This window comes from Arachis ipaensis, chromosome B01, assembly GCF_000816755.2.
Source record: "Arachis ipaensis cultivar K30076 chromosome B01, Araip1.1, whole genome shotgun sequence".
NCBI lineage: Eukaryota > Viridiplantae > Streptophyta > Magnoliopsida > Fabales > Fabaceae > Arachis > Arachis ipaensis.
The window spans coordinates 113,752,523-113,766,537 of record NC_029785.2 but is presented as its reverse complement, the minus strand read 5'-3'; the positions used below and the strand labels follow the sequence as shown (position 1 = coordinate 113,766,537).

The following is a 14,015-nucleotide window of genomic DNA, read 5'->3' as shown; positions in this document are numbered from 1 at the left end:
CCTAAAGGGTATGCAACACCGTACCAGTGGCCCAAGAATAGAGGAGGAACACGGTTTCCTCAAGAACTTGATGCATACATTGATGAACTTTCATCTGTTATACCCTTCCACACGGGAATGATTAGAACTGCATTGGATACTGAGTGTAGGGTAAGTCTTGTTTTTCATGAGTTTAATTATTGCTTTCTACCTTCTTGACTTGGAATATTTTTTTATGGATGTTAGGTTGCTAGTTTTGGTGCATACATGTTTAAGAAAAATGTAATTACTATGTCAATTGGAGGACATGAATCTCAAGTGCAATACGCAATGGAAAGAGGTGTTCCTGCTATCATTGGCGTTCTTGCAACCATGAAGCTGCCTTTCCCTTCAGGATCTTTTGACATGGCACATTGTTCTCACTGTCTCATTCCATGGGACACAGAAGGTGATGATAAACTATGATATGATGCTCCTTATTTACTTACTATTCACTGGTTCCTTGACAAGATCTGAAATTTTGGAACTTATTGTTGCACAGATGGAATGTACATGATGGAGGTTGACCGAGTTCTCAGGCCTGGTGGTTACTGGATACTTTCCGGTCCACCTATCAATTGGAAGAATAACTACCAAGAATTGCAGCGTTCCCAACTGGAACTTGAGAAGGAGCAAAGGAACATTGAAGATATTGCCAAACTTCTTTGCTGGGAAAAGAAATATGAAAAGGGTGACATTGCCATATGGAGAAAAAGATTAAATTGCAGCCAACAAGACACTCCACCCACGGCGGCAGCAGTATGCAAATCCACCCATGCTGATCATGTCTGGTAACTTGCTTCACTTCAACCTCATGAGCAGTTGAGAAACATTGTTTCAATGTAATAGATATATAATCATTTGTGTATTTTTTCTATCAGTTTAAACTTTTGAAATAAGTAATTTTTTGATATGGTATCACAGTTTCTATGATCTCTAGAATTTGATCTTTATTGATCCTGATAGATATATAATTATTCATATATCTCCTCCTATCTGCTCAGACTTTTTTGGGATAAGTAGCTTCATGTATAATAGTACAACATATACATCACTGTCTACTAGGTACAAGAAGATGGAAAAGTGTGTAACTCCTAGCCCCGGACCAAGCCGTTCATGGAAACCATTCCCAGAGAGGCTCAACGCCATTCCATCAAGAGTAAGCAGAGAATATGTGGAGGTATACAAGGAGGACAACCGATTGTGGAAGAAGCATGTAAATGCTTACAAGAGGGTCAACAAAATCATTGACTCAGGAAGGTATCGCAACATCATGGACATGAATGCTGGTCTGGGAAGTTTTGCTGCAGCTCTGAATTCAACCAAATTGTGGGTTATGAATGTTGTGCCTACCATTTCTCAAAAAGCTTCTCTTGATGTTATCTTGGAGCGTGGATTGATCGGCATTTATCATGATTGGTAAATTCTTAGACATGCTTTCCTTTGTGTTCATCTGTTTGTTAAGAAGCACAACATTTTCATAAACCTTAATTTGTGTAATTCTGCCTCTACAAGGTGTGAAGCATTTTCCACATATCCAAGAACATATGATCTGATCCACGCAAATGGTGTTTTCAGTTTGTACAAGAATGTGTAAGTTGGTTAATGTTGTTTCTGTTATTTCATTAACAATCACATGAATGTGTAACTGAAATGAAATTGATTTATGCAGATGTAGTGCAGAAGAGATGCTACTGGAGATGGACCGGATTCTGCGGCCGGAAGGAGCAGTGATATTGAGAGATGAAGAGAATGTGTTGAGGAAGGTTCAGAGAATAGTGAGGGGAATGAGATGGAAGACCAAAATGGTGGATCACGAGGATGGTCCACTTGAGCAAGAGAAGCTTTTGTTTGCTGTCAAGCAGTATTGGGTTGAAGGTGACACCAACATCACCACCACATGAAAATATCATAGGGCATGTCTTGTATTTCAAAGAGAATATTTTACTTGACTTGGATTATTTTCCCTCCATTCATAATTATGGTCAAAGGCATCGCCTTTACCTCAATTATACTAAACAACATAAAAAAAAAAAAAATCATTTATTAGAAATTTATTACGAGTTACGAATTTAATACGACAATTGCCTAGCAAGTAGGGAGCAAAGAGAAAGAGAATTTGATGCTGCAGATTTTCACACTATGATAACGTGCGCAACAAAATCAGCAATAGGGGCTCATTTTTAGTACGTGTATACCCACGAGAAGTTCAGGGAAGTTCAAGGACAATTCAGAGGAAAGGTGAACTGCATCACAAGATCAACGCATTCCACCCTAGGTTTCACAACATACGAAGTCGTAGAGCAGGTTTCTAACTCCACATTCAACAAATTTTTCTTCACCTACGACGCAGTATCACGAGAGGTAAAGTGCCAGTGCCTGCTGTTCGAGTCAAGGGGCATACTGTGCCGCCATTCTCTGAGCTTCTTAATCTTTGAGCGAGTAGATAACGTGACACCGAAATACATACTGGAACGTTGGAGCAAGAATATAAAGAGGAGGCACACACACATCAAGAGCAGCCAAGACGAGCCTCTACTGGAGCTGAGAAGTAAGAGATTCGACGATTTGCACAATATTTATGAATTTGCGTCAGAGTCCGAGGAGCTGACCAGAATTCTGCACCAGACGTTTGGCAATGTCATGGCTAGGGGTGGAAAAAGGACAGGCGGCCTGTCAGGGGCTTGCAGCGTGGCTTGTGTTTGGCTTGGCCTGACCTATTATAAAAGAGGCACAGGCCCAGGCTTTTTTAAAAGCCTTAATATGTTAATAGGCTAGGCCCAAGCTCACTAATTAACCTTATTGGCCTATCAGGCCTGTCTGGGCCTGTTAAAATATAATTAAATATATAAATAATTTTTTATTATTAACAAAATTATGAGATATTTTAAATTTATTATATTTTATTATAAATTAGTATATGTTCCCGTGTCCTGCACGGGATAATACATAAAATTATATAAAAAATTTTTATTAAAATTTAAATGAAAAATATCTATAGTAATTATTATTATTATAAATATTTTACAATTTAAAAATATTAAAAATAATTAATATTTGTTTTAATCAATTTGGATTGGGTGAATGGTCATCTCATTTGTCCGTTTAAGCAAGTATTTAGAGTTCGAATCTCACCTTGTGTGTATAACAATCCATTAGTTAGCGACAGACCCTTAATAAATAGAGCATCAGTATGTAGTGGATTAGTCATCGACTTGCCGAGTTAGGAAATTTGTAGAAGTAAATTGTATTTGTCTTTAAAATAGATTAATTTTCCATTAATGGCAATATTTATGGACTTTTGTTTTGTTGAAATTTACTTGGGACAATTTTATTTGTTAGTATCATATTTATTCTTGAAGTCAAAATAATATGATCAGCATTGTTACTTGTTAAAACTTCACATTTTATGAAATGATTTCTAAATTTTCAAATTCATAACATAGTGTACCGAAACACTATCGTTGAGTATTAGTTAGTTAGTCCCCTATGTTTGGGCATTATCCTGTTTTGGTCCTTAAGGTTTAAAGTGTCCTATTTGAATCCAAAAAAGTTTCATTTAGCTTCAATTTAGTCCCACCGTAAGGTCAAAGATAAATAATTAACAAAATGTTCTACATGACAGCAGTATAAGAACAAGGTCGATAATTTGGAGAATAAGTAGAAGCTCCAGAAGCACAAAATCAATCGTGGATGAATCAATACATGCATTTAACATTTTTTTTAGTTTTATAGAAAATATTTTATTTTAATTATAAGAAAAATGATAAATAAATGTATTGATGCATCACGGTTGATTTTGTACCTCTGGAGCTTGTACTTATTCTCTAGATTATCGACCTTGTTCTTATACTGCTGTCATGTATGACATTTCGTTAATTATTTATCTTTGACTTCCGGTGGGACTAAATTGAAGCTAAATGAAACTTTTTGGGATTCAAATAGGACACTTTAAACCTTAAGGACCAAAACAGAATTATGCCCAAACGTAAGGGACCAATTTAGTACTTTACCCTATTTTATATATTAAATTTATTAAATATTAAGATGAAAAAATTGTTCAATAAATTATATAAATAGTCATTACAGAAAAAAAAATATATATATATCATATATAATAATCCTTGATATATATAATGTCATGTATATATTAAGATGATCTATTTTAATTATGTGAGTAATTATTGTTATTTTCACTTTTTCGTTACATTAGAAAATAATATTTAAAACTAAAAAAGAGATAGTTATTTCTTTTTAATTTGAATTAAAAAATATCTTATAAATATATCCAACTTTTATATATACTAAATGTTATAATATTAAATAGTATAGTATTTACTATAATAATGACTTAAAATATTAATCCAAGATATATTTGGGTCTAATAAGACCTCAATGCAAGCAAGATCAACTAAAATTCATTGTTAGGGTTCCAAATCCGACTTAGGTTCATTACCTTAAATGCCCAACGTAGATGAAATCTACGCGTCCCCTCTTAAATCGGCTTAGATTGGATCCCGTTGCTAGTTAGATACTTAGATATGGTAATGAATACTTAGGGGAACGTGAGAAGCCCCCTTCCCATCCCTCACTCCTATTTAAAAAAAATGCCCCGTTCCTTCTCTGTCATTGCAAGTTCCTGTTTAATTACTCCTTAGGGAACGCAGATCTCCTCGGGTATCTACGAATATTTTTTGAAAACTTTTGAAAAAAAATTAACACAAAAAGACATAATATAATAATTATAAAATAATCGATTCAATATAATTTAACACAATTTATAACATATTCGTTATGAAAAATAACATTTCAAAAGGAGAAAACATAAAAATATATTTCAACATAATAACATAACATAATTTTTTGGGACAATATTGAGCGACGTAGTGACGGACTTGAGAGGCAGAGAAAGTGAGTTAGAGAGAGAGGATCGAGACTGAGAATGAGTCTGGAAGAAAAAGGAAGAATTTGAATTAGAGGCAGAAATTAATGTTACTAAATTCAAGAAATAGATTTATGTATATATAAATTAGGATAAATTAATAATTTTATATTTACGTATATTTAATAGGTTTTATGGGGCAGGTACTTATGTCCATGTCCCTATTAGGGTGACAAACAGAAAAGTCCGCCATTTCTTGCCAAAAACCCGTCATCTGGTGGGCTAGCCTGCCTCGCCTTGCTTAGTAAGGCGGTCCTGAAAATATCTCAGTTTCCTATTTTATTCATAAAATTATTATTTTAATGACTAATAAATTAATCAAATTAAGTAATTAGTACACACAATAAATTTGGTTTAATAAATTAAAAGAAATAAATTAAAAATACTAACAAAATATTAAAATAAATAAATTAAAAAATATTATCAAATCAAATTGATATAAATTATAATAAATTATATGATATTTAAATATCTAATCAAATCAATTAGTTGATATAGTTATTTTATCGTAATAATTTGTATTTAATGCGTTAAAAGAAATAAATCGAAAAACACTCTCAGAAGCATGCCACGTCAGCTCCATCATTAAGTGCAGAAATCCGATTTTTATATAATAAAATAGATAGTCTCTTAAGAAAATATCATATGAGATAAATTAATCTTTTCATTAATTTTTTTGATGATGTGTCGTTGATAATCGTTAATGTGTAAATTCAAATTCTTATCTACAATTTTAGTATTATCTTGATGAAAACTAATAAAATTTTGTTATTTGTATAACTATCTTAATAAAATAATTAAAAATAATATAAAATTCTAATTGAATCGAGACACAATATTAGAATGACAAATCTCACTTTTAGTTTCTATTCCGAGAATTACCTGGAACGTTGATTTGGGTATGAATGTGAGGTTCAGACTCTTTATGAGGCAGCGTCCAACTTGTTGCGCTGAGGTGCCACCATCCGAGTTCCTCGTGAGGAGGTGGGGGATGGTACCTACAAGAGACTCCAATGTTTAAATTAGCAAAGATTTTAAGTAGGGTTTTAGTAGAATAGAGCGTGTGTATACTTGAGGGGGGTGTCAGTGTATTTATAATAGAATTTGATGACCACATTTTTTGGAGTAGTTCCACTTCCACCTTTAATTGATGGATAACCGTTTCTTTTATTTTTGGGAGTTCGTTGGAATCTATTTTTTAGGAGAGACAGAGATAGCAGCAGAGATTTGGGGAGGCAGTTACTTATTTAGATAAGTAACGCTGGACTTTGTCGCCGTGTCCGACCTCTTAAAGAGGTCGGGTAAATGGTAGAAGCTACTCTTTTTGGATGGGCCTTTTTGTCCTTGTTGAGCCTAGCTCTATGTTTTGGGCCAGGGTATGAACAGTGTCCCTGCTTAAGTCCGAGCTTTCATGGGGTCGTGCTCAAGCATTTCGTGGCTTCATTTTTCATTGTCAGGTACGCAACCTTCAAGAGGTCAGGTACTCGACGTGTTTTGAAATTTTGAACGTTACCACTTTAAATGAGGGGTGAACGTTACGTGGCAGTTCCCTTGCAATCCGCGCATGGCTTTAAAGAGGGATGTGAAATGACTGTTTTGCCCCTTCTCTCTTATATAATACTTCGCGCTCTCCTTCTTCTCCCTTTTCCATTTCTGAAAACGCCCCTTTTGCTTCCTTCATTGCAAAAAACTCCTTCAATTTCTTTCTTTGTTTCTTGTTTCGTAACCATTTTTCAATTTCAAGATTTTCTCTATCTTGATTCGTTTGAAGAGTTCTTGGAGCTTTCGAAGAGGATCGTTCGTGATTTTGCTGCTTGACGTGCCTTTCCGTTTTTCAAATTTCATCAAGGTTAGTGTTTTTATCCACTTTTGCTTATTGTCTCGATTGTTCTGCATTCATGACACTATTCTGAATGGTCCCCTGAATAGTAATGTTGGTGATGAATTTTGTTTTTACGTTATCGATAATGACGTCTTGAGATTTTGATAGCTTGTTTAACTGTTGTTGCTTTGTTTATTGCTAAAAACCCTTTTGAAACTATTTTGCCGTCTGGGATCACTGTTATGAACTTTGGCTATGTCTCTGGAATTTTTGAGAAATTGTTGCCTTTTGTAGAATGCTATCGTGTTGTCCCCTAATGGCATTGCTTTTGCTAGTGTAGGAGTGACACCATTTCTAAAAAATCTTTTGAAATTGTATATTTGTTTTATTTTGCTTTACCCGATTTCTTTTGATTGATGTCCAAGCTCTTTAGTGAGGACTTCTTTTTGTTGCATTTGTAGGTATAGCTTTATGTCTCGATCCATTATTCACAACATGTCAACAAAAGTCCCTCCTTCCCTTTTAGCTTGGGAAGATACTTCTGTCCTTACCATTGTTCTTGTAGTCGATAGAGAATATGCCGAGACCTTCTGTAGACATCATAGGCTCTGTGAGAATCGGGAGGATTAGCGAAACTATGAAATAGTAGTGGCCGATCCCTAGGAGAGGGTATGTTTTCCCCCTTAGATAAGTCGGAGCGTCCCTTTTTCTATGCTTATGATTGTTTTTTCTCGAAACTAGATGTTAGGCTTCCTTTCTCTGATTTTGAGAGTAATGTTCTTTGGACTTGTAATATTGCCCCTTCCCAACTTCATTTTAATTCTTGGGCCTTTCTCAAAATATACCAACTCCTGTGTCGGGAGCCTGATGTCCTACCTTTTCTCAAGGTCTTCTTTTACCTCTTTGTTCTGACCAAGCCCTTTGGTTCAAAATAGCTAGCTTGGTTCCTTCCGTGCCATTTAGGGTAGGAAATTTTTTTTATTTTTGATGAGTCCTTCCACGACTTCAAAATTATTTTTTCAAGGTCCGAGCGGTAGAGAGTGCCTGACCTTTCTTTTTGGATGAGAATAATGAACACTGTTTCCCGTTATACTGGGAGAAAAAATCCGTGATAGCTAAGTATAGTGTAGATGCCTTAGACAAGCTTGAGAAGACCGTAGTTGACTTGTTTCAAGAGTGTTAGGGTCGAGCTCCTCACTTGGACACCAAAAAATTCTCAGGGGACCCCGGTCAACTTCGGTCCAAGCTAGGTAGTTTTCTTACCTTTAGCTTTTGATTTTTTGTTGTGATTTGTGTTAGTAATTAATGTACTTTTACTTTTGTTTTGCAAAAAAAAAATGGCTCCAAAATCTGCTGCGATGAAGACAATACAGGCCACAGGAAGAACGTTGTGGCTCGTGGTATTCAGCAGAAAGAAGCCGGGGGTTCCTCTGTCTGATCTAATCCCAAGAAGTTAGACTCGGGTCCTTCAGCTCTAAAGGAAGTTATCCCCGTTCTAGCTTCTCGGTTAATTTCTCCCGATTCTCCTTCAGGGAGTGCTGGGGACCATCCTTCTCCTTCATCCTTGGAACCTCCTCCCAAAAGGCAAAAGACTGTTGAAGCGGGAAGTATTTACGATAAGGGTTTTGATGGGCTTGCCTGGAGTGAGAGAAATATTCTCTCTCATAGCCGTATCAGTATAGACGATGTGGCTATTCAAAACCACCTTCAACACATGGCCCGACATGGAATTTAGATGGTGGGTGTGTGTACTGCTCTGGCTAAGGAGTTAGAAAAGACTCCTATCAGCATCACACATAGTTCTTTGGTAGCTGCCCGAGTTGAAGTGGAGAGGCTAAAGGAGATCAAGTAGGAGCTGGAGGAAGAGAGGGATGGACTAACGTCCGATTTGGAAAAAAATCAGCTAAAGTGAGGAAGGCTGAGGCATCCTTGGCCATGGCGGAGGGGTTGAAGAAGAAGGCCGAGGAGAGCTACACCCAAGTTTTTGGGAAGAAGCTCGACCTCCAAGAGGAGTTGAATAAAACAAAGGAAAGATATGCCATACTTAAAGAGTTTCTGGTTGAGGGGATGGACGAGATGTTTGCCAACCTGAAGGCCCAATTTCAAGTTCTTGCCCCAGAGGCCGATCTTTCCTTGTTTAGCCAAGATAACATTGTGGTGGATGGAAAGATCGTCCCGGCCCCTGAAAACAACGAGGAGGAGCTTTCACCCGACCCAAAGTCTTCGGGTGTAGGGGTCGGTCAAGCCTCTGAGACTCTCGAGGCCCTCCCCGAGGTTGTCAATGCCGAGCTCCCTCTTTCGCCACCTGGTGCCATCCCGGCCGTGCCGGTCTCTGAATACGCCTTGACTCATTCTACTTGAGGCAAGGATGTCATCATTGGGAATGACCTTAATCCTTCGTTGGGGGATTCTTAGAAGTTTCAGTGTGTTGAATGGCCCAATGTGTGAGTCCTTTTTTGATGGACAAATTCTATTTGCAGTATTTTGGTAGTTATATGAATAATTTATTTCGTGGTAGTTGTATTTTAAACAACTTTATGGCATTCGTGCAACTTTAATAATTAAAGAGCCTCTTTTCATCTTAATAATGATTTTAGGTCTTTAAGTAATTGTTTGAATTAGCTCTTAGATAGTTGCTCAGTTGGAGGTTATACCTTGACAACTTTTTAAATGTCATTTCTTTGCTAGTTGATGTCGGTGAGTTTGTTATATTAATTTCCTTTCATAAGTTCCGACTTTGTGTAATCAGACTTCATTAAGTTACTTTTACACTTTGTTTTTGTTCCGCCTTAGTCTTGAGGTCGGTTTTCACGAGTTGTTTGTATAACTTCTTACATTAATTTGTACCTCGTCACTTCATCTTGTTAACCCTTTTAGGTTGGGCAATAATTTTTGCGGTTTGTCGAGCTTAAATTAATGCATTTTTATAGGAAACTTTTGAAGAAGAAATGGATCTATCATTGATAAATGAAAAATTTCTTTACATAAATTTGCTACTAAGAGTTTTGACTACCCTTAACACTTGTTATGGTGCCTCGTTAAAACCCCCTTCAGAAAAAACCCTTATCGGGAAAAAATCTTTGAGGTTGGAAAAATGAGTACACTAGGGAACAAGGTGTGCTACCTAACTGTAGTAATTTTTTTGTTACACACGTGTCACGACTTCGGGAGTTCCCTTCCTTGTAGGTCAGACACTTTGTAGAAACCTTTTTCTAAGACTTCGACAATCAGCTAGCTTCCCTTTGCCCGACTTCTAAACTTCGATGTCATTTCTGATCAGTATGAGGTTGTATGTGGCAAAGCTTCCTTTCTGATCTGAGCTCGCTCTCGGACTTCTGGGAGGAGGTCGAGCTCTTTCTTTTGTGCTTAGGTATTGGCCCCATTCATTGTAGAATATAACCCTAGATGACTCTTAAGTAATTTCTATGGGAATCATGGCCTCCATTTCGTAAGCAGGTCAGAAAGGTGACTCCTCGGTTATGGAATGAGGGATTGTCCGATATGTCCATAAGACTTGGGGGAGCTCTTCTGCCCTGCTCCCTTTGCGTCTTGTAGTCAGCGCTTCAACGCGGTCAATATGACTTTGTTTGCAGCTTCAGCTTGTCCATTAGCCTGAGGATGCTCTACCGATGTGAATTGGTGCTTTATCTTGTGATCGATCACCATATTTCTAAAGATTGAGTTGGTAAACTGGGTTCTATTTTTCATGGTGATGGAGTGGGGAACTCTAAACCTTGTGACAATATTTTTGTAGAGGAACTTCCGACATCTCTAGGCAGTGATAGTCGCTAATGGTTCCGCTTTAATCCACTTAGTAAAATAGTCAATTCCTGCTATGAGGTATTTGACTTGTCCCGAAACTTGAGAAAATGGTCCAAGGAGATCAAGACCCCACTTTGCAAATGGCTATGGTGAGGTAACGCTAATAAGCTCTTCAGGAGGCGCAACATGGAAGTTGGCATGCTTCTGACAAGGCGGGCGCTTTTTAATGAACTCGGCTACTTCTCTTTATAAGGTCGGCCAAAAGAAGCTGGCTCGGATCACCTTCTTGGCTAGTGATCGGGCTCTCAAGTGGTTCTCACATATGCCGTTGTGTACTTCTTTCAGGACCTTCTTTATATTGGATGTCGGGACATACTTTAGGAGAGGTGTTGATATTCCTCTTTTGTATAGAACATTGTGGACCAGGGTATAATTTTGTGCTTCCCTTACGAGTCTTCGAGCTTTTTCCTTTTCATTTTCAAGAAGGACATCAAATTTAAAATAGTTGACTATGGGGTCATCCATCCTAAATTTTGATTGGATATGACCATTATGTTCGAGTTGTCATCTCCCTTTGATATTGACGGTGCGTGGAGTGTTTCCTAGATTAGGCATCTATTATTGCCCCCTGACTTGGTGCTGGCGAGATTAGATAGGGCGTCTGCTTGGGCATTTGACTCCCAATTATGTGTCGGACCTCTACTTTCGAGAATTGTGCTAGCTGTTCCCATGCTTCATCTAAATATTTCTTCATGTTGGGGTCTTTGACTTGGTAAGTGCCATTAATTTCTGAAGTTACCACTTGAGAATCACTAAACACTATCAATTTTTGTGCTCCCACTTTTTTAGCTAGCTTCAAGCCAGCCAGCAAGGCTTCATACTCTGCTTGGTTGTTAGAAGCAGGAAACTCGAATATTAAAGAAAGTTCTATCCGAGTTCCTTGCTCATTTTCGAAGATAACACCTACTCTACTTCCAGCTTTATTGGATGACCCATCTACGTATAGATTCTATGTTGTTGGGCTTCCCTGGCTTTCTGTGTATTCGACTACGAATTTGACTAAATATTGAGATTTGATTGCTATCCAAGCTTTATACTTCAAATTGAACTCGGACAGTTTTATAGCCCACTACAGCATCCTTCCTGCTAGGTCCGTCTTCTGTAAAATATGTTTCATTGGTTGGTTAGTATGGACCTTTATTGTGTGAGCTTGGAAGTAAGGTCGGAGCCTTCGAGAGGTAAGGATAAGAGCATATGCAAACTTTTCTATCTTTGGATAGTTTAGCTTTACTCCTTGTAGGGCTTTGCTGACAAAGTAGATAGGTTGCTGCCTGTTTTCATCTTCTCGGATCAAGGCTGAGGCTATAGCTTGGGCCACTACTGCCAGGTAGAAAACGAGCTTTTCTCCCGTAACCGGTCGGGTAAGTATGGGTGGTTGGCCCAGGAATGGTTTAAATCCTTGAAAAGCTTGTTCACACTCCTGGGACCATTCAAATTGCTTCCCCTTTCTAAGGATTGAATATAAGGGTAGGGACTTCAATACCGACCCTACCAAGAATCTGAATAGTGCTGCTAGCCTTCCATTTAGCTGCTGGACTTCCTTGAGACAAGTTGGGCTCTTCATCTAGTATGGCTGAGAACTTGTTCGGGTTTACTTTTATGCCCCTTTGGGTGAGCATGAAACCTAAGAACTTTCCCGCTTTCACTGTGAAGGTACATTTGGAGGGGTTTAGTCTCATTTCATACTTTCTGATTATGGAGAATACCTCAAAGAGGTCAGACAAGAGGTCTAAGCTGTCTTTAGTTTTGACGAACATGTCATCCATATAACTTCCATGAGTTTCCCTAGGTGAGGAGAAAACACCTTGTTTGTCATTTGCTGGTATGTGGCTCCAGCATTCTTTAAACTAAAAGACATTACTACATAATAATAGTTAGCCTTTGGAGTGATGAAAGAGGTCTTTTCTTGGTCCGGTTTATACATCAGGATTTGATTGTATCCCGAATAGGCGTCCATAAAGGACAGATACCGATAACCTGAGGCTAAGTCGACTAGAGCTCAATGCTCGGGAGAAGGTATGGATCCTTAGGGCAAGCTTTGTTGAGGTATATGTAATCTACACACATTCTCCACTTTCTATTCTGCTTCTTCACTAGGACCATGTTAGCCAGTCGTAATGATACTTTACCTCTCTTATGAATCCTGCTTCTAATAAGTCTTGCACTTGCTCTTCCATGACTTGTGTCCTTTCGGGCCTGAGTTTCCGACGCTTTTGTTGAATAGGTCTCGAACCCGGGGTAAAAGGTGAGCTTATGAGACATCAAGTCGGGATCTATACCAGGCATGTCGGAGGCTTTCCAAGTGAAGAGGTCGGAATTTCTTCTTAGGAGGTCAATGAGCTGTTCTTTTAGACCTCCTTCTAGGTTATCCCCTATATTTGTAGTTTTTTTCAGGGTGATCTCCAATCTGCACTTCTTCCACTTTCTCTCCAAGTTGGGGGCGCAGTTCTTCCCGAGTTTGAACACCTCCAAGATCGATAGTGTTGACTTTTTTTCCCCCTTGGCTGCCCTTTAAATTAAGGCTTTCATTGTAGCATTTTTGTTCCAACTTTTCATCTCCCTTTATGGTGATAATTCCTTCTGTAGTAGGAAACTTCATGCAAAGATGAGGTGTGGAGACAACTGCTACAAGTCGGTTCAAATTTGTCTGACCTATTAGGGCGTTATATGCTGAAGTGATGTCAACGACGATGTAGTCGATGTTTAACGTCTTTGACTTTGTTCTCTTTCCAAAAGAAGTGTACAGGGAAATAAACCCAAGAGGTCAGATCGACGTGTCCCCCAGTCCGAAGAGGTTATTTGGGTACACCTTTAGATCCTTCTCTCCCAATCCAAGTTTGTCAAAGGCAAGTTTAAACAATATATCGGCCAAACTGCCTTGATCCACTAGGGTTCTATAGAGGTTTGTGTTGGTGAGGATTATTGTTATCACTATTGGGTTGTTATCTCCAGGCGTTACCCCTTGAGCATCTTCTTTAGTGAACGAAATGGTTGGAAAGTCGGGAGTTTTTTCATCCTTCTCGACTTGATACACCTCTTTTAGTTGCCTTTTTCGTGATGATTTCGAGATTTCTCCTCCAGCAAATCCTCAATTTATCATGTGTATGTGTCGTTCTGGAGTTTGAGGTGGACGTTCTTGCCGACGTCCTTCTTCATCTCTCTTTCTTTTCCTTTGGTCATCCGACCTATCAACTAAGTACCTGTCTAGCCGACCTTCCCTGGCTAGCTTTTCTATGACATTCTTTAAGTCATAACACTCATTAGTAGAATGTCCATAAAACTTGTGGTACTCGTAGTATTCTGTCTGACTTTTTGCCTTTTTATGTTTGATTGGACGAGGAGGTGAAACTCGGTGTGACAGATCCTCCTGTAAACGTCTACAAGAGAAACTCAGGGTGGTTTATAATTATG

General features: G+C 38.2%; 1 protein-coding gene across 1 annotated transcript; it reads left to right on the top strand.

The window, feature by feature from the left end:
- LOC107610577 (probable methyltransferase PMT2) lies at positions 7-2,091 on the top strand. The gene is made up of 6 exons (XM_021123682.1): positions 7-150; positions 226-427; positions 521-809; positions 1,084-1,437; positions 1,534-1,611; positions 1,691-2,091. The coding sequence occupies exons 1-6, from the start codon at positions 118-120 to the stop codon at positions 1,920-1,922; spliced, it is 1,188 nt and encodes a 395-aa protein (XP_020979341.1). The 5' UTR covers positions 7-117; the 3' UTR covers positions 1,923-2,091.

Excerpts from the sequence above, each read along its gene's own strand:
- LOC107610577 (XM_021123682.1), top strand. The coding sequence starts at position 118 with ATGATTAGAACTGCATTGGATACTGAGTGTAGG. Across the intron at positions 151-225 it reads CATTGGATACTGAGTGTAGG|GTTGCTAGTTTTGGTGCATA; the intron begins GTAAGTCTTGTT and ends TATGGATGTTAG. Across the intron at positions 1,612-1,690 it reads TTCAGTTTGTACAAGAATGT|ATGTAGTGCAGAAGAGATGC; the intron begins GTAAGTTGGTTA and ends TGATTTATGCAG.